At 46.9% G+C, this 19682-nt stretch overlaps 1 protein-coding gene across 1 annotated transcript in view; it reads left to right on the plus strand.

Annotated features, from left to right (window-relative positions):
- TNR (tenascin R) overlaps positions 1-19682 on the plus strand; it is a gene marked incomplete at both ends in the record, with an annotated part of 83466 nt that overhangs the window by 9824 nt on the left and 53960 nt on the right. The window contains 5 exons of the mRNA XM_082834436.1: positions 895-1158; positions 4453-4568; positions 6791-6941; positions 12227-12496; positions 17915-18100. Coding sequence (XP_082690562.1) covers positions 895-1158; positions 4453-4568; positions 6791-6941; positions 12227-12496; positions 17915-18100 — 987 coding nt within the window. The remainder of the gene's footprint in view (positions 1-894; positions 1159-4452; positions 4569-6790; positions 6942-12226; positions 12497-17914; positions 18101-19682) is intronic.

A 19682-nucleotide genomic window follows, 5' to 3' on the forward strand; every position in this document is an offset into this window, starting at 1 on the left:
CCCAAAATCAAGGCTAATAAAAATTTGTTTAACACGAGTTACATTTCTTTCAAAACTGAAACAGTCTCCTTTTAACAGGGAAAATAAAGTGTTATTGAATGTCTTCATCAGTCCATGGTATCTAGGATTTACTGTTTTGGCTTCTTGTATTTTGCAATATAACCAGGAATAAGCCTTTATTTCCACTTGCCAAATCAAATACTGGCTCCCAGGGTAATCTGGTAACAATAATTTATTAAACTACCAAAAATATTAGCCAATGTATGCTGTTAAATATCTTAACAACTAGATCTCTGAGGGAAAAAATAAAAAGCCCCACTTTGTAGCATTTGCCAACTTCCATGGTGTAAATACTCCCTCTGTGGCCAATTTCAAACTACCAACATGAAGTCACTAAATGCAGAGTTGGAAAAAGCTGTGCATTAGCACACAATTACATAGTATTTCTACCAGAGAGATACAACACATGTAAATTGACTCAAGGGCATAGATAATAGTAAAATGTAGTGAAGTAATTTGCCAGTGATGAGTTTGGAGTATTCATAATTTTGTTTTTAAGATAATTTACTTAATTGTAAGTTAATACTGAGTACAATTTAATCTTTAATAATGACTATTTAAAACTGTCTTGCAAAATTCGACAATCAACTTTCCTGAGCCAGTAGAAGCCGGCTCCAGCACACCACTAACTCACGGCCCTATAGGGATGGGAGTACTGAGCACAGAAAAGATAAGAACCTGCCTGCAAAGGGAATTACCAATCACTCAAAGGCAATGAGCTGAGCAGAATATACAGACAGGGCATGTGGGGTGAGATGTGAGGAAGGAAGTTGGGTCCAGGATGGGGAAGGCAGTCCTCTGAGCTCATGCTATCTGTGTATTGCCTCCTGGTAGTTGCCCCTCCAGAGGACTTGCGAGTGGCTGGTATCAGCGACAGGTCCATTGAGCTGGAATGGGACGGGCCGATGGCAGTGACGGAATATGTGATCTCTTACCAGCCGATGGCCCTGGGGGGCCTCCAGCTCCAGCAGCGGGTGCCTGGAGATTGGAGTGGTGTCACCATCTCGGAGCTGGAGCCAGGTCTCACCTACAACATCAGCGTCTACGCTGTCATTAGCAACATCCTCAGCCTTCCCATCACGGCCAAGGTGGCCACCCGTACGTACCATTTCCCCATCCTGTTTCATTCTTCTTTTCTCCTACAGGAGATCATGGGCATTCATGATAGTGGTGTCTTTTCTTAATTCTTCAGGGATGCCTGCAATAATCATTGCTCTTGAGGGGAAGGGCTTCCAACGTGACCCACTTAGGAAAGGGTACCTCATTAAAAAGGCACTTCCAAAAATGAGTTTCCAAATCTAGGCAACCCCTATCAATTATAGAACCAAAAGGACAAAAAGTACTTTAATTATTGAGTTCTGACTTGTTATAAGCTAGTCTGATTAGAAGTCAAGGAAAGTATGAGACTTATATAGACTTCAAATCTAGTTAGAGACTAGAAACCAGGAGATATGAAATAGGATGTATAATAAGCAAGTGTAAATGGTATGTTACAGATGGTAAGTGTATAACAGAGTGGAAAAACCACAACTGAAAACTCCCACCTCTCCTCATAGCATATTTCTTTGTGATCGTTTATTTAGTAAAATATCCTGATAGTCCATTTTGATTATAAACGTTGAGGCTCTAAAGCATCGTCTAGAAAGACAACGGGGTAAAAGAGAGACAGACAGACACAGACACACACTAAACTCTTCTCCATGAGAAATGGAAGTGTTCTATTTATAATAGAGAAACTGCTATAGGTATGTATCTATATTTTGTATGTTTATTTAAGCACAGAAAATTTTTTAAAAATTGCATGCCAACTATTAACATTGACTACAATGAAGAGCAGAATAAGAAAGAGATGGGAAGGGGCTGCTATTTAGTTTTCTTTTTACACCTCCGAATTCTTCAATTATCTTTCCAACACCACTTGTCCAGCTCTCAAATGCCAGCTGGGTGTCCAACAATCCAGTTCAATTCAGTTCAATATCTATCCACCTGGAGTTAGCATCAGATCCCACAAGCTAAGTCCTCAGTCTCACAGGGCCTCCACGTCAGTTGCCATCACAAGTCCCAGGTTGTCACCAGGACTTCTGACTGACCAGCTATAAATTTAAGGAGTTCCCACAACCCCTGCTTACTTTTGGTAATTCCTTAGAACTCACAGAGCTTTACTCTCTATTACCAGTTTCTTATAAAGGATACAACTCAGGAACAACCAAATGGAAGACATGCATAGGGTGAAGTATGGGGTGTGGAGTTTTCCACGTTCTTTCTGGACAAGCACCCTTCTCAGTGCCTCCATATGTTCACCCACCCAGGAGCCCTCTGAACCCCGTCGTTTAGGGTTTTTTTTTATGGAGGTTTCATTACACAGGCATGATTGACGAAACCACTAGCCATTGGTGATTAACTCAAGTCAGCCCCTTTCCCCTCCCTGGAGGTTGGGAGGTGGGGCTGAAAGTTCCAACCCTCTCTCTAAATCATGCCTGGGTTTTTCTGCAGACCAGCCGTCTAGGAGGTCCCAACTACCAGTTATCTCATAATCATACAAAAGATACTCTTATCACTCTGGGAATTCCTAGGGTTTTGGGAGCTGTGTGCCAGGACAAAGACCAAATACTTATTTTTTATTACATAATGCAGAGAATTTAGCAGTAGCAGGAAATGGGAACAAGATGTGACCATGAAACATAAGCCCCTGGGTTGGTAAATGGGACTTATCACCAAATATGGGATGAGAGATCTGAGCCCATTTTATGTAGCTCTTAAATGACAAGATGGTATCTGGGTAACAAATGTCATGAAAGTTCAGAATAAGAAGAGGTTGAAGTAGGAAGAGTTGGCTTTGAAGTCTTCATGGAGGCCCAGGGACCTGAGTTCTGCTTTGAAGGATGTAAGCATAGGGGCAAGCAGAGGGAAAAGGATTTAAGAAGTCATTTTGTCCCCTTGCTTTTCAGGTGACAAAGATCCTGTTATAATATTGGACTCCCCCTATGAATGCTGCCTTTTTTTTAATATGCCTGTAATTATCACTGTTTATATTTGACCTTTTTCTTCAACTCCTCTCGTGCCTGAGAACTAATTTAAAATATTTGCAATGATTGTGTAGAGAGGCAGGTCACCATCTGCCGCTTTTCCCACCTTGCTCCAGGATGGGTCAGCTCAGCAAGAGCCTGGCCCGACTCCCAGGCGTCTCTTCTCTGATCCACGTGCACATGCCGTGACGAGGTTTCCATCTCCCATGGCCTTTATTACACCAATTCAGGGCATCCCCTCAGGCAAGCTCCCAGGTGACAAGGACAGAATCATGTAAGCTCCCCTGACACGCCTTCAAGTGGGTTCAGAATCAGCCCTGCCTTTCACCAAGAAGCGTAAGAAGCTTCCAAACAGGAAGGATGAGAATCTGTCAATTTTCCAATGGGAATATCCCAGGAGAGACACAGCTGAAATGGGAGCAGGCTCGCTGGAGAACTGAGAAAAGTCGTGCTGTCGTATTTCAGGGCTGGTAATTGGAACTCCATTAGGACAAGCATACTTCCACCTGTGCCTGTGCGTGTGCATGTGCGTGTGCGTGTGCGTGTGCGTGTGCGTGTGTGTGTGTGTTGTTGGGGAGGGGGCCGGGGGGGGGAGGGTGTAGGGAATGGAAAAAGAGGAAGATAAGCAGAGGAACTAAAAATGAGACACATGAGGCAAAGGTGAGTGAAGGAGAGAAGGGAGAGAGAATGAAGGAACAGCTGGAGAAAAGAAGAAGCTAGTGGAGTGAGAGTGAAAACCCCAGTATCTACTACTGTCCCTTGATTATGCCCTTGCTTTGCTTGTATACATGAAATGGAAATTTCAGACCATCCTAGACGATTTGAGCTAAACGAGATATTCTTAGGGCACATCACGTGATCGAGAAAAGCATTCCAGACTATATTCTGAAGTTGGCTTCCTCCACGTCTTTCATTACTCTCTCTGTGCCACGGTTTCCTGGGTGTGAAATGGAAACAGTGATGTTAGCCTTTATATTGTCTCTCGGGAACCCTTAAAGACTCTGAAGACAGTGTTCAGTTTCTCTGAAAAAGGCATTATGTTAAATGCCAAGATTCACCACCTTAGTAAGGAAAGGAAAGTGTGTTTTTTTATTTTAATAGTAACCTATTATGTAACAGAAAGCATAAAAAAGTATTTATTAGGTTATGTTTGTTTACTTTATTCGTATCTTCGTCCACACTGAGTGCCAAGACCACAGTGACATGGGCTGATCCCTTACCTGGAACCCACCACCTCTGTAATGAGATTGGGATAGCCTGCCCGTCACACGCCACCACACCCATGGCGTGGAGGGAGCCCCAGGTAATGCTCTCTGCCCCTGCCAGGGAGAGCCATGACATGGTCACCCACATTGCTGTGTTCCAGATCTCTCCACTCCTCAAGGGCTACGATTCAAGACAATCACAGAGACCACCGTGGAGGTGCAGTGGGAGCCCTTCTCATTCTCCTTCGATGGGTGGGAGATCAGCTTCATTCCAAAGGTAACCCCCACCTGTCAGACTGCCGAACAGCCTTATTTGGGGTATTCATACCCTCAACTTGGAATCGGGGCAGCAAAAAAGGCACTCCCCCCAATCTCTCTCTCCATGCCATCAGGACACAAAGGGGCATTTTGTGGGTATATGGGCTACAGAACATTTCTTTCATAAAGGCTTGGTAAGGACTGAGTAATGGCCCTGAGCCTGGCACCTGAGCCTTGGATGACAAGAGAATGCGGAAGCAGCCACCAGCCCCAGCTCTCTGCTCAGAAAGCTCTAGGGTTTAGCAAGCTGTCATTTTAGCAAGTCTGAAAACTGAGACCTTCAAAAAGTTGGGGTGTCTCTTTAGGACATAAGAAAAGCCAAACTGAATCGGTCTTATGATCAACCCACAGCTTCCTTCTGTGCCGACAGATGCCCCAAAAGTCAGCTTGCATGGCTTCAGTCGCTAAAGGTCAGAGATGTAACACAAAAACACCTTTCATAACCTATTCATTGAGAAAATTTTTCCTTAAGCAAATTATATTATTAGTCTTTGAGTTAAAAATTATCCCAAGATTCCTTTCCATTCATCAAAGCAGTATTTTATTTTATTAACCCTAAAACTACTTTTCTAAGGTGCCAGAGGCGCCTGACTAGTTCTAGTTTTCCAGATTTATTAACGCCACTGATGGTTTCCTTAACTATACCACTCATAAGGGTATAATGTTTAATCACAGTCCTTTCCTCTGTCTTCATCTTTCAATATCAAAGAGGATTTTTTCAGTCATTCATCAGACTTAATGACAGATGACACATTTTTGGCCGATGAGACTACGATTTCACCATTGTTTTACTTCAAAATTCTTAGAGGCATGGACTGTTGGGACTGACGACCCTTCATTTTATATCTAGTTTGTTTAGTTTATAAAGACTAAGACTCAGTGAACTTAAATGATTTCAGACAGCTAGTTGGTGGCAGGCTTAAAAGAAGAATTGGGTCTCCACTTCCTATTCCAGGGCTCTGTCCACTTCTCTTATGTGGATATAGTCATGCCATGGCAAGCTACATACATCGAAGCAGACATTCTCTACACATACGTTCTTATATGTCTTATCTGCATTAAAATGGCCAGTAAAGTATGGTGGGCAATTGGATTTATAACAGGGCAGAGAGAATCATGTCACTCTGCCACTCAGGCAGGAAAAAAACCAATGCCAGGTTTGCCTGTTTTATATCCGATATGTAAAACTCTAAGAGTGGGGCTAGCCAGGGCATGCCAAGGTCAAATATACAGCCACAGAGAATAGCTGTATCATCTGTAGGTTGAGGCCAGTGGGAGGTCACGCTGATTTATAAAAGTGTGGCTATAAATTACATAATAGGGCACTCCAGGTGACATGAACAGAGACCAAAGAATAGTGGAGAAGTGCAGTGCCACAAAAAAGAGCCCTCTTGTCGCCTCCATTTCCAGAGGCACACAGAGAAGATGTATAATAATAGGCAAACAGACAGACAGATAGGTGGGTAGAAAGATACAAAATCCTGGACCCAGCATCATCAAGTTGATCTTTTTCATTTCCTCTTCCACCAACTTGTCTCTTTCTTCTCTCCTTTGTATTATTCTTTGTTCTACCCCTTTTCTCTTCCTTGTGCTTCACAGCTGGTTGTGTCACGGATTCCTAACTCATCTGGGTAATAAGACAATGACAGACTTGCAGCCAGTGTAACACCATGACAAACTCCAGATACAGCAAAATAATAGCTCCGGCTCATTAAAAAACTGGGAATGTCTTAGTTTGAAACATGTTGTCATGTACATAAAGATGTTTACACACATACATACACAACTAGACTCTTCTAAATAGCCAAGGGCATGCTCACCATGATAAATGCCAAAAACTCTCATAGATGGTAAGCATCAGACATTTCATTTTTGGCAAGAGCCAATCTACATCACCTCATGACTAATTTTTATTGGCAAACTCAGTAGACTCAGGAGAGGCCAAAGAAATGTTCTTGAAAATTGGTTCTCCGTTTGCCAAATCCTCATAGAGTGGTGGCATTCTTCTTGATCCTGCTGGGAGTCGTTCCTGGCCCCAGACCCTCAGCTGTCAGCCTGGAGGGCAGAGAAGTGGTCCCCATCTTTAATTCACAGTCAGTGTCCCACACATTTCCCTCCCATTGATTTCCTCTTTTGCTTTCTCTGCTTCTCCCTTCCCCCCTCCCCACCCCTGCCCTGCAGAACAATGAAGGAGGGGTGATTGCCCAGCTCCCCAGTGATGTTACATCCTTCAACCAGACGGGATTAAAGCCTGGGGAGGAATATACTGTCAATGTGGTGGCTCTGAAAGAGCAAGCCCGGAGCCCCCCTACCTCGGCCAGCGTCTCCACTGGTGAGTGCCCCCAACCTTTCACTTTATGGCTAACCATTAGGTCTCTCAGGAAAAACTGCAGACGCACCCAGGAAGTGGAGAGACAAAGGGGTGCTAGGATTTCTCCCACAGCTGAGATTAATTTGGGTACCTGGAGATGGAGCTACTCGACCAGATGCTTGGCCGAACGTCTTCCTTATCCTTGCAAGCACAAAAATCTGCAAGAGTATTCTACGGGGAAATTCTTTGTTAGGATCTCCAGTGTATGTCTTCTGATCTTACTCACTAAGAGGCCTTGTTTGTCAGCCCCTAGTATCTTGAGCTTTGGAGCCAGCAAGAGCTAATTCACTCTTATTTATTGTGAGATTTGCAGAAAGTCATTTGACCTTCCCAAACCTTGACTCATTTGACAATGATGAACTTCATAGAAATGACATGAGGATTAAATCAGATAAAGCACACAAAGTGATTAGCACTGTGTCAATGACAGTGAGTGCTCGAGAGCTTGTATGTATACATACACTCAGAGAACACTTTTAGAAGTGAGAGCGGGAAACGTCGTTCAAAACCAGTAAATTGTGGGTTGGGTCACTGTTCAAGGTGATGACTTAAGTTGATTATTATTTCACCTCCACAGTGCCTCTCATGCAAGACCAGTATATTTCTAGGTTTGATTAATTAACTGTATCGCATTTTGCTTTATTGTTTCCTTAGCTGACAAAGGATGCTGTAAATTAACGGTTATGATGCACGTGTGTGTGCCCTCACGAAGAATTTCTCGGAAGTTATAAATAGCTTCTGGTATCATTTTTGGCCCTCATTTTATTGATGGGAGAGTTGAAACTCGAAGGTTAAGCAATGGTCCCTGTTAGTAACAGAGACTGAGGTAGGCGAATATCGGTACAGCTTTATTTTTCATAAACAGAAACTGACACCTAAGAAAACCAGTCATGAGTGCAGGACAAAGGCCAAGTTGGCCAGAAAAGGGAATCACAACGCTATATGATGAGCCCATGTTTATGGATTAGTGATTCATACTTTGTTAATTGGATCCAAACTAAACAGCATCAGGTGCTCAGGCTTATGCTCAGACTAGAAAACACTGGTTTAAAACTACTGTGGCATTAGATTATGCTCCATTAGAGCACCGGTTTTCCAGGGCCACGCCTCAAGGCAAGGAGGAAGTGGAGATGCAGGTCTCTAATTACTCCCACTCCCATGCCCCTCACACCCTCCAACCGAGGCAGCTCCACTTTTGTCTGTTTTATATTTTGTACAATCATTTAAGATTTTGTTCTTTTAAAAAAGAATATTAGCCCTCTCCTCCCCCAAAGGCTTTAAAACCACTACATTAATCCAAATACATTTTAGAAGAAACGCTATAGCCCTAAAGTCTAAAAGTACTCTGGACACCAGTGTCCAGGAATCTCTCCAGACACCAGTGGCCCGAGTTTTTCCCCAGTTCTGCTTCCCAAGGTTATGCTGGACCCTGAAGGGTTGATTTGGTAACACGTGTAGATTCTCCTCTTCTGATGCGGAATGTTTCAGGGTCCCCAAATCACTTCTGTGATTTGATATTAAGAAAGTATTAGTAGGAAAAAAAAAAAAAAGCTAGAAGGAGATGGTTCATGAGAGGGCAGAGAAGAACATTACAGAGGGAGGATGCTTTTCTTCCAAAGTACTGACAGCACTTAGAGAAGACAGTCCAACTCTGCTTTAGTCTTCTACTTAAAACCACATTTTGACAACATTTGCAGTATTTTTTGGTTTGGAATTTCCTTAAGATTAAAATTAAAAGTTCCAGATCTAGTCATCTGTGGTAAAGCCAGGCAGAATTTTTTCAATTAAGAAAAAAACTCCTAGTTCATATTTTGGGATTGTGTACAGAATTACGAAGAAATGGAAAGACAAATATTTATTCCAGTTTACTTTTTGAGTAGGATGTGTGTTTGTTTAAAAATTAGGGCCTAACTTGAAAGTAAGCTGATACCTCCTTGACTGGAATGGGACATGGTTACCCAATGGCCAACTGAAGGGCCGAATCCAAGGACGGCTGCAGAAAAGATGGTTGGCTCCCAGCCCTGTCTGCTGTTTTTAAGAAACGATTGTTTAATTATTTCCCTACGCTAATGTCTGACCCACACCAACCCCCTGCTGCTAAGCTCTGAGTCCTCATCAGGCACGCAGGCTGGCTTCTTCCAGGCAGGCCATTTTGGGAATTCAAATTACAAGACCTCCTGCAGCCAGAGTCCTCAGTGCTACACAGTCACATTTTAATATGAGCAATCATTATGATTAGGATTTGGGGACTTAAAAGAGCTGATGGACAAAAGCCTTACATGGTCATTTGAGTTTTGGTGACATCTTTTTTTTTTTTTCCAAGAAGCTCCAATTCATTGAAATGCTTCACTCTCTTTCTTATGCATATAGAGAGTCATCTATTTACTTCATTTACTCAACACCCATTTACTGAGTGTCTACTATGTTTCAAGCACTATGCTTATTCAGCAGTTAGGAGATAATTTCCTCCATCTCATTATTAAATTAAATGGAATTAAAAAGGCCCAAGTTACCTAAAACCACTAAATACAGCGTGCAGAAAAGAAAACATCTGGATATATTCTGTTAAATCTCATTATTACTCCAAATATGAAAAACAGAACTTCACTTTCACTCCAAACCAGGTGGCACCAAACCCAAAATGGTCTGGTGATTTTCATTTTGGCTGGTGCCAGACCAAAACTCCTAAGATGCTTAACAGAGAACAGGACTGGGCTACACCCAGAAAGAGGGTGGGGTACCCAGCGAAAGGCCCAACTCGGAAAGAGAGAGAGGCTCCAAGTCAGGCTGAGACAGTCCTGAGGGAGACACTCCATTCTGGAGATAGACGAGGAGGTGGTCCAGTGCAGACTGGTTAAAAAAAACAGAAAACAGTCTTCGTCAAGACTCTCTGGTAACAAGGGAAAAACACTTTCTTAAACTAGCTGTAGCGAAAAAGATAATTTACTGGAAGGACACAGAGTGTCTTATGAAACCCCAGGGCCAGAAATGCATCTGAGTCTCACAAAAGACTTGAACCAAAAAATGGACAGTCAAGAACCGAGTTATTCTCTATACCTTTCTAGAAGGGCCACAAGGTCACTCACTTCTGCTTCTCTCTGTGTATTTGCTCCTAAAATTCTGCACCCAGTTCCAGTATGTGTGTGACTGGGGGAGGGGTTCCCCACACCAAGCAATTCTCTGCAACACCAGCTGGGTGTCCTACCATTCAACTCAATTCCAACACATCTACCGGGAGAGAGCATCGGATTCCACAGGTTGGAGGGCTCAGTCCCACAAGACTACCCTCCACTTCAGATGCCAATCACGAGTCCAGGTTGTCACCCGTGCTTCTAACTGACCAGCTACAGATTGGAGGTTCCTACAACCCCTCCTTGGGTTTGATTAATTTGCTAGAGAAGCTCATATAACTCATGAGGAAACTCATTTTTTCACTGAATTACTGGTTTATCACAAAGGATATTAAAGGATACAAATCAACAGCCAGATGAAGAGATACATAGGTGAGGTCCTGAACAAAGGAGCTTCTGCTCCTGTGGAACTTGGGGCCCATGGCAGTGGCCCATGGAAGCATTCTGGTTCCCCAACCTGGAAGCTCTCCAAACCCAGTCCTTTTGGGTTTTTTTATGGAGGCTTCATTACATAGGCATGATTGATGGACTGACCAGATGTCAGGGGTGGGACTGAAAGTGCCAACCCTCTAATCACCTGGTTGTGTCCCTTGGCAACCAGCTTTCTCCCTCGCTTTATTAACATAACAAAAGACAACTTGATCACTCTCATCACTTAGAAAATTCCCAGGGTTTTAGGAGCTCTGCGCTAAGAAGGGAAAACCAAATATGTATTTATTAAAAAATCACCTTTTCCCCTTTCTCCTCTTCTCTCTCTCTCTCTCTCTCTCTCTCTCTCTCTCTCTCTCGCTCTCGCTCTCGCTCTCGCTCTCTGTCTCTCTGTCTCTCTGTCTCTCTCTGTCTCTCTGTCTCTCTCTCCCCAGATCAGATGTTTTCTATTTATTTGTGAATATGGTAGAGAATGGCCAGACCAGCCCTGGCTCTACATGGTCCAAAACCAGCTAACCAGAAAGCCAGAGTCTGTGGTTCCAGTTCCAAATCCTTGAAGAATATTAATATTAATGTTAATCAGCCCCAGCTAGAGGGGTGTAGTCCATAATAAATGCAAACATGGAAGCCAGGCCAGCTCTTTTTAGAAGGTAATGAGTAATTCAAAGGAGGGCAGGTCAGCCATCCAGACACACCATGAGGAGTTGAGAACACCATTTTCTATTCTACTCACTAAGCCCTTTCTATTTCCCTTCTACATTCTCTCACCTTGCCCCACCGCCACCATCATCTAATTCAATATGAACAGGACCCCAAGTGGGTGCTGGAACCAGGGTGGTAGGACCCCTAGGAAACCAACCAGCTTTTCCTAGGTAACACCATCCCACAATGGTGTTCCCTTCAGGTGCTCAGTGCCAGAGGCCAGGACTCACGAGGGACACATGCTGAATAACCTGGAGGGACTGTGTTTGTGACTGCAGTGCCCTCCTGGCTCAGGAATACGCAAGAACCGGTGGGGAGAAAATAGCCCACAAGACGCTGTTCCAAAACAGAGATCCTTGTTTTTACAGAAGAGCAAGTTTCCCCAGAAGGCATATTTCATATCCACAAATACAAATGTCTGTTGGGTTTTTGACTGTCTTAGCAGCTGGTTGACTGGGTTGTCGGTACAGCTGAGCAGGGACATCTTCTGGATACTCGTGATGCCCTCATTGGCAACCAAGTTGGAAGTCTCAGATGTTTCGATAGGGCTGCTAATTTCATAGGTCTTTCCTTGGGGCTCACGGAATGTGAGAGCTGGGCAGCTGGGCACACACGAGAAACACAGTTCTCTGTTGTCTGTCCCATAACCTCCTGACAGAACAGTGCTGGCCCTCTCAAGCCAGTAAGTGCCCTTCCCCTGCCTAAACTGGGAAGTGCCAATCCTAAAAACCACAGCCCCGTGACAGCAAGATTCAGGGGACCTAAGATCCAGTGTCTGTTCCCCCACTGAAAAACCATGTGTCCTCAGGAAAGAGATTTTATCTCACTGTGTCTCAATTTCCCCATCTGTAAAATGGGATGATAATACCTATTCTCTCTCTGACCGACCAGGCTAACGTAAGGAGGAAAGGAAAGGAAAGAGCTTCAGTCAGAGGCTCACTTCTCAAACTTTTTTTTTTTTTCTATTGGATCTTTCTCATTTAGTCATTGATGGGCCCACGCACATCCTGGTTCGAGATGTCTCCGACACTGTAGCCTTCGTGGAGTGGACCCCACCTCGAGCCAAAGTCGATTTCATTCTCTTGAAGTACGGCTTGGTGGGCGGGGAAGGCGGGAAGACCACCTTCCGACTGCAGCCTCCCCTGAGCCAGTACTCGGTACAGGCCCTGCGGCCCGGCTCCCAATACGAGGTGTGGGTCAGTGCAGTCCGTGGAACCAACGAGAGCGAGTCCACCACCACCCAGTTCATAACAGGTGAGGCTGTAGGTGGGGTGGGGCAGGGGCGGGGAGCAGAGCCTGAGGAGGGGAGAGGGTGCTGAGCCAGCTGGTATCCTCATGGCAAGGGGGGCATCCAGGGAGAGAGATGACGTGTGCTTGGGCATCCACGTATCACAGACACTGCAAGAAGGAAGCGAGAGGTTTCAGGGCATCCTGGTGAGGTCACATCTCAGGGCAGAGGAGCGCACAGCACCAGTGGATGGGAGAGCTGGGTTCCTGTCCTACCTCTGCTACCAGCCAGATCTGTGACTTGACAGAAGTCTCTTCCCCTCAGCTTTCAGGTTTCTCCTTTATAAAATGAAAAGTTTGTCCTGAAGTCACTTGACATCCCCGTCGCTAGCCCAAAGGGAAATTTTGTGAGGGTTCAGTACCCCTTCCTGGAGTCACTTTATTGCAATTTGCCGGAAATGGCTGTAATGACTGCATAAATCCACAGTGACTACACCAGCACAATGGCGCCCCTTGGAGTTGTGCAAAGCCGGGCCTGCATGCCTGGAAGCAGGCCTTCCACCTGAGAGTCTGTGACTCATCCTGCCGTTTGCGGGCACCGGCAAGAAGGCTAATGTAGACCCGGCTCCAATAGTCGGAAAAGGCCAGACCTCACGACCTGCTCCCTGGCTCTCTAGGAGCCCATCAGGCCAACCAGCTAGTGGACAGGTGGGTCAGGCACCATCCAAAGACAGGCTCCCTGGCACTCGCACTGGGTGATCGGGGGCTGTGATCCGACAGTGAGTCTCTGTCTAACCCAGATACCCAGTCTCGGCCTCTCTGCCCTGTTGGGGGGCAGCAGGGGGGTGGTCACACATCAAGGAATGTCTCCGACAACTCCCCAGCTGTTGCAGAGATCAAAGGAAACTGCCGGCTTCTGTAAGATCTAAGAACCAGCATCTCCTGATGGGGTAAAGTAGGAGAATCACTAATTCAGGCATCCTACATTGAGTGGTGGCCTAAGCGTCTGTTACGCTTGGCTGGGGTAAGCCAGCCAAGGGGCTGCAGGGAGGTTCAATAAACAGCACCATTACCCTCCACCTGTGTTTAAAATCAGCTGATAAATAAGGCAAAGAGTAAGACAGATGGAGGCCAAAATATCCCCTAGATTGGAGCACGTAGCTTAGTGTTGGATGGGCTTGCCAACGGATGAACCCTGTGGACCTGGGCAAGACCCCCATCTGGCGGAAGCTGTGGGGCTATGCAGGTTAGGGCTTACAGCACAGAGGAACAAGCAGAGGCCGATCCCCATGTGCAGACGGCTCCCATGAGAGAGGGTAGCAGGAGGGCCGTGCCCAGGCCTGCTACAAAACTCACCATGGAAGCAAGTCCGTCTTCCCCAGCAGAAGAAAGAGGGAGGCCGGGAATCTCATAACGGGTTTCCCTCCACCCCAAAGGAAACATTCCCTGTTACAAGGGAGCAAGCATGGACACTGACGAACCAGAGAAGGCAGCTTGATTCTGAAAGAGGCCCTCTCAGGTTTGCTCTCCAGCCCCTGTGTTAGCCTCCACCCCAGCCATGGGTCGCTGGTCAGATGTTTTACTGAACACACGTTGGGATCCCCAGTGACTGTGCATATGTCTTTAAAATAAAGCGACTACATTCTGCCCATTTCTCTTGCCGTCTTTTCCCACACTGAACCAAAACTGCTCAGGGCCTCACACACAAGCTCCCTTCTTGGTGAATTCAAGGTCAGCCCTGCCCACCCCCCAGCCTTCGCACCCCCAGGACACGGTCTGCTCCGGTGCTGGGACCTCCTGAGGGCCATGAGTCCTGCATTCTTTTTTAATTTCAACACAGTTTTTGTGTGAAAAGCGGTTTCTTTGTGCTTTACTCAGATAAGGAGTTTGAAGAGGCAGAAAATGAGACGAGAGCTCTCCAGCAGCAGGACGGAAAGCATAATTCTTGATGTTTACGTCAACGAGATGGAAGCAGGACTGGCTGGCGGCCCAGGAAAATTCCAATCAAGACAATTACATTCTGCCTCCGAGAAGCTCCCCCGGAGTTTCTGTTCGTTGCGTGATTCTCTGTTTGCGGTTGCCTGGAGGATGGGCAGCTGCTAGGTGGCTACCTTCTGCAGGCAGCAGCAGCCCGTACCTCCAAGCTGCCCCCCTCTGCCTGAAGCGGATGAGGGGGCAACAGGGGTGGGGTGCGTTGCCGCGGACAGCTTTGCAGCCCAGCTCTCAAGGCCTGGGGTTGGCAGGTGCTGGTTGAATGAGGAGAAGGTGCCTGGACCCTCACGGCAGGGCCCTCAGTCATTTCAGAGCTCTGCTTAAATTCAAATTAGCCAAAGTGCTTTTCCAGGTGATGGCTTCAACACTAGGAGCGCACTAATTGCACAGGCAATTAAAACGGGGATTTGCTTCCTGCGTGGTGAGCAGATATGTCTGGGTCTTAGAGCCGCTCGGAAAAAGGAAAGCACCGATGGAAGCCCACTAAGGCCAATGGTTAGAGAGAAGGCCGCCCAGGGAAACCCGGAGACCAGTCTCCCGAACCTCCCTGCCCTCCGTAGCTCTGGTTGCAGTTGCCCTCATGGGGGCATTCCCGGGACTCTTTTGGTGGATCCTTTGGCAAACCGCAGGAGAGAAGCACGGAACAGATTCTCCCTCACAGCCCTTGGAAGGGAGCCAACACGTTGATCTCAGACTTCCAGTTTGTGAGACGATACAGTTCTATCCTTGAAGCCACCCAGTGTGTGGCCCTTGGTGGTGGCAGCCCCAGGAAACGCAACAAAGGCCCAAGTCACAACAGCTGGAGCTCCCACCTGCTGGGCAGGGACTGTACTCCGGGATTCTCCAGGAAATGCCTCCACAAGTTCAACCTGGATGGCCCTTGTCAGCCAGCCAAGACCAGCTGCCCTCAGTCAAAGCTGTTCTTGTCCCTGTACCACCTGGCCCCAAGCATCCTCAAAGTCCCCAGCTGGAATATTTAACAAGACTTTCCCAAAGGCTTTGAGGGAGCAGACAAGACAGAGAACTGCCGGTACCCATTCAGCCACTTCACATGTGCTTAATGAACACCTAGTAGGTGCCAAGCACTGTCCTAGGCAGTGAGGATGCGGAATAAACAAGATAGATAAGATCCCAGTTCACAGGAGTTACATTCCAGGGGGGAAACTAAATAAGGAAGAAGAAAAGAAACATATGGGATCATTTCAATCACGAGGATTATGCTAAAAAAATGAAATGGATGATACAGAGGGAGTAGTCAGAAAGGCCTCTCTGAGGAGCTAAAGTTTTAACCAAGACCTAAGTGACCTCAGTCATGTGAGGGTCTGGGGAAGAGCGTTCCAGGCAAACGTACCAACCAGTGCAAAAGCCCTGGGGTGAGAATAAGCTTGCTGTGATTCAGGAGCAGGAGAAAGGCAGTGCAGCTGGAGCACGGTAAGGGTAGAATGTTCCAAGGTGCCACCTGAGAAGCAGGCAGGGCCAGGTCACGTAGAGCCCTGCCACAATTAGGAGTTCGTAATAGGAAGCAGCGGAAAGTTTTCAGCAGAACTGCTTGATTTAATTTATGTTTTAGAGGTGAGAGTCTATAGCCGCAGCCTCTCCACAGGGCCCCCACTGGACACCTGGCTTTACCTTGCCCCCAGCTTGCTGGTGTGTTGCAGAGACCAGCACAGCTCCCACTTGCCAGGGTGCCCTTCAGCTGCGCCTCCTAGAGGTCAGGCTTCAAGACCTAGGGGGAGCAAACCATTTCACTCCACCCCAGTCCTAAGACACCTGCCTTCTCCAGCCCTCATTCTCAGGATTGATCTCCTTGGGGATCACTGACATTGGAAATGTCCAGTCCCTTCAGAGGAAACACTGCCGCCTATCCACAGGGCACAGGTCCTAAGGCCAAAAAAGCAAAAAACAAATCCATAGTCTAACAAACATTTCCCAGGTCTGAGGTCTTTAGTTGTGAAGAGCAGTAGGTAAATACAAGACTCAACCTGAACCTTAAGTGAATCTCTTTTTGCTCCAGTTCCATTCAGGCCACACACCCCCCCCAAGCCCCACCCAGTCCTTTGCCAGCCTCTCCTCCCACGTGAGATTTAGGGATCTGCAGCCCAGAGCATTCCTCCTACATACCCCTCTACTCAAGCTCCTCTTTCCATCCAACTGCTCGAGAAATCCCACACACAGCACGTGGATAATGCACAGTTTCCAGCATGCTAAACCCACACTGAGTAAGGAAACGTTTCTCAGAAAAATAAGCTGCAGAGGCATAAATCTGCTAAAAGATTCACCCAATTTACATCACTAAACAGAACACTTCTCACTCTGCAGCAGCTGCACTCAGATTGATTCACAACAGTCCCATCTTCTGAAAGAACAATCGGTGGAGACTTGCCTGGCGTTTGCAAATTAAAACAGTCCACTTGAGGTTTTCCCAGAACAAATGGCTGGTCCACTCCAAAGTTAAATTCAAGTCTCAAAGTCAAGACCTATTTGGAACTTTTTAAGTGGCAGGTTGTCAAGACAGCACCTTCTTATCCTGTAAGTTGTTTATGTTGTTTCTGCCCAAATAAGCCTGAAGAGATGACCAGTCCTGGAAGAGAGAACCAGCCCCCCACAACTGCGGAAAAGACCCCAATGCCAATGGTCTTTTCATTGTTGTGGAATTCTTGGAACCCCAAGGAGCAAGCATTGGGGGCGCCAGATTGTTGGAACTCAGGGAGAGCTTTGGAGGCACCAGGAAGCCAGCCCAGGACTTGGGCACCTAATTTTGTACCAGGCACCATGCTACTCACTTCTACATGCATTGTCTAATTTGTACAACTCCCTGAAAAGGCAGTATTATTAGCCCATTTTACAGATGTGGCCATCAAGACCCAGTGAGGCAGACTTGCCCACGGTCCCATTACAATAAGAGTTGGAGGTAGGGCTCAAACTGAGACCTGACTCTAAAGCTGACTGATTTCCAATACATCACATCCCCTCTCTATATGCAAAACTTTCAGCCGTGTCTATGCAAGTAAATCCAGGGGAAGGCATCTTATACTTCAGAATCTTGCAGTCAATCCTCTGCTTTTTGCTCAGTGATCAAATTTGAAATTATTTCATCTTAATCACTTGGATGCCATCTCTGATTTCCACTTTCCAGGGTTTCTCTTGCTTAGTCTCTCAACCTTATGATACTAACTGGTTCATTCTTCAATTTCTAGACCACTAGAACTCCTGAATGGGAATGGGGGACGTGTGAAGTGTGTTGATGTCTAACTCCCGAGTAAAACTCTCCAACCTGCCCACGTAATCTGTCATGGCCAACCTGGCAGACCAAAAGCTGAGGGGCAGCCCCTGGGTTCACTCAAACATGAGGCAGAGGGTCATGGACTCTTACCCCAAAGCCTGTTCAAGTTCAAGATGCATGACAAATGCACATTATCCTGTGTGATGTTGGTGATGTCTGGATTTTTTTAGAGATTGACGCCCCCAAGAACCTGCGGCTTGGTTCCCGCACAGCAACCAGCCTTGACCTTGAGTGGGACAACAGTGAAGCAGAGGTTCAGGAGTACAAGATTGTGTACAGCACCTTGGCAGGCGAGCAGTACCACGAGCTGTTGGTCCCCAAGAGCATCGGTCCAACCACCAGAGCCACGCTCACAGGTAAGTAAGGTCCTGGGGGCATGGCAGTTCCTGAGTCCATACCCTCCCAGCTCTCTCCCCGGCCATCCAACCCCACATCCAACCGTCGCCAAATCCCATTGACTTAATCCCTCAAGTACCTATCACATACGTCTGCTGTTCTCCATTGCACTGCCATCACCTGGTCTAAGCTACTACCATATCTTGTCTTCGCCACTGCGATAACCTCCCCACTTTCTCTCCCCTCTGCTCTCCTCTCCTCTTCACTCCATCAGTTATCTTTTCAAAATACATTTCCAGGGCTTCCCTGGTGGCGCAGTGGTTGAGAGTCCGCCTGCCGATGCAGGGGACGCGGGTTCGTGCCCCGGTCCGGGAAGATCCCACATGCCGCGGAGCGGCTGGGCCCGTGAGCCATGGCCGCTGAGCCTGCGCATCCGGAGCCTGTGCTCCGCAATGGGAGAAGCCGCGACAGTGAGAGGCCCGCGTACCGCAAAAAAAAAAAAAAAATTACATTTCTGATTATGCCATCCCATTTTGCAGCCATTTCAGGGACTCCGACTGCTCTTGGGATAAACTCCAAACCCTTGCACGGCCTTGGTTTCCTTACCATCTTCTCCAGTCTCCTCTCCCTCCCGCGTTCCCTGGTGCCCCCTGTGCTCCAGGCGCACAAGTCTACTTTTTTCAGTTCCTCAAACACCTTCTCCCTCCTGCCACAGTGCTTGGCACTTGCTGTTCCCTCTACCTGCCAGCCTCTCCCACCACCCTCTTTACCTCGTGACGTCTGCTTCCCTTCCAGCTCTCAGTTCACCTGTCACTTCTCTGGAACCCTCCCTGGTCCCCAGGCGAGGTCAGGTCATCCTGTCTGGCAGCCTCATCTTACTGGTTACCACTCACAGCACTCCTCAAGTTATCATTGTACGCTTGTGGGTGTGATTATTGGATTGTCAGTCTCCATCTTAGACTAAACTCTGTGAAAGGGGGACCATATTTGGTTTCACTCATCATGACTCCCCAGCGTTCAGCACAGCATCCAGCACTTACAGGTCCTGGATAAGTGATGAACGAATGAATAAACGCATGCATGAATGATGAGAGAAACTGCACATGTTCACTATGACTGGGGCATAGGCTACAAGAGGTCCGTGATAAGGTAAGAGCCTGGTTATGCCTTATGTACCCTAGAAAGAGTGTGAGTGGAGGGTTGTTGAAAGGTCTGAAATAAGATGATGCAATGACCAGATTTGGGCAGCTACAGTGTGGAGAACAGACAGGAGGAGGACAAGGCCAAAGGCAGGGAGAGGTCAGGAGGCTGCACGGAGTCAAAGAGAGAGATAATGGTGGTATGAACTAAGACGATGACCCAGGTCACCATGACGCCTGGCTGGGGAGCATTCCGGGTCCCCATGAGGATGTGGCGTCCAACCAGTGCTCCTCCTGGGGACTTAGACACACCCGCCAGGAAAACCTACCTGCTGGACTTTGCTGAAAGGTAGATGGCTGGAAATGTGGGGCACAGTTTTCAGATGGAGACTGTGCAAAGCAGCCATGGACCAGGGGCCACCAGTATGCTCGCAGAGACTTTGTTTATCCTGTGTCTTGGCTT

This window comes from Leucopleurus acutus (genome assembly GCF_964270905.1).
Source record: "Leucopleurus acutus genome assembly, chromosome: 2".
Lineage (NCBI taxonomy): Eukaryota > Metazoa > Chordata > Mammalia > Artiodactyla > Delphinidae > Leucopleurus > Leucopleurus acutus.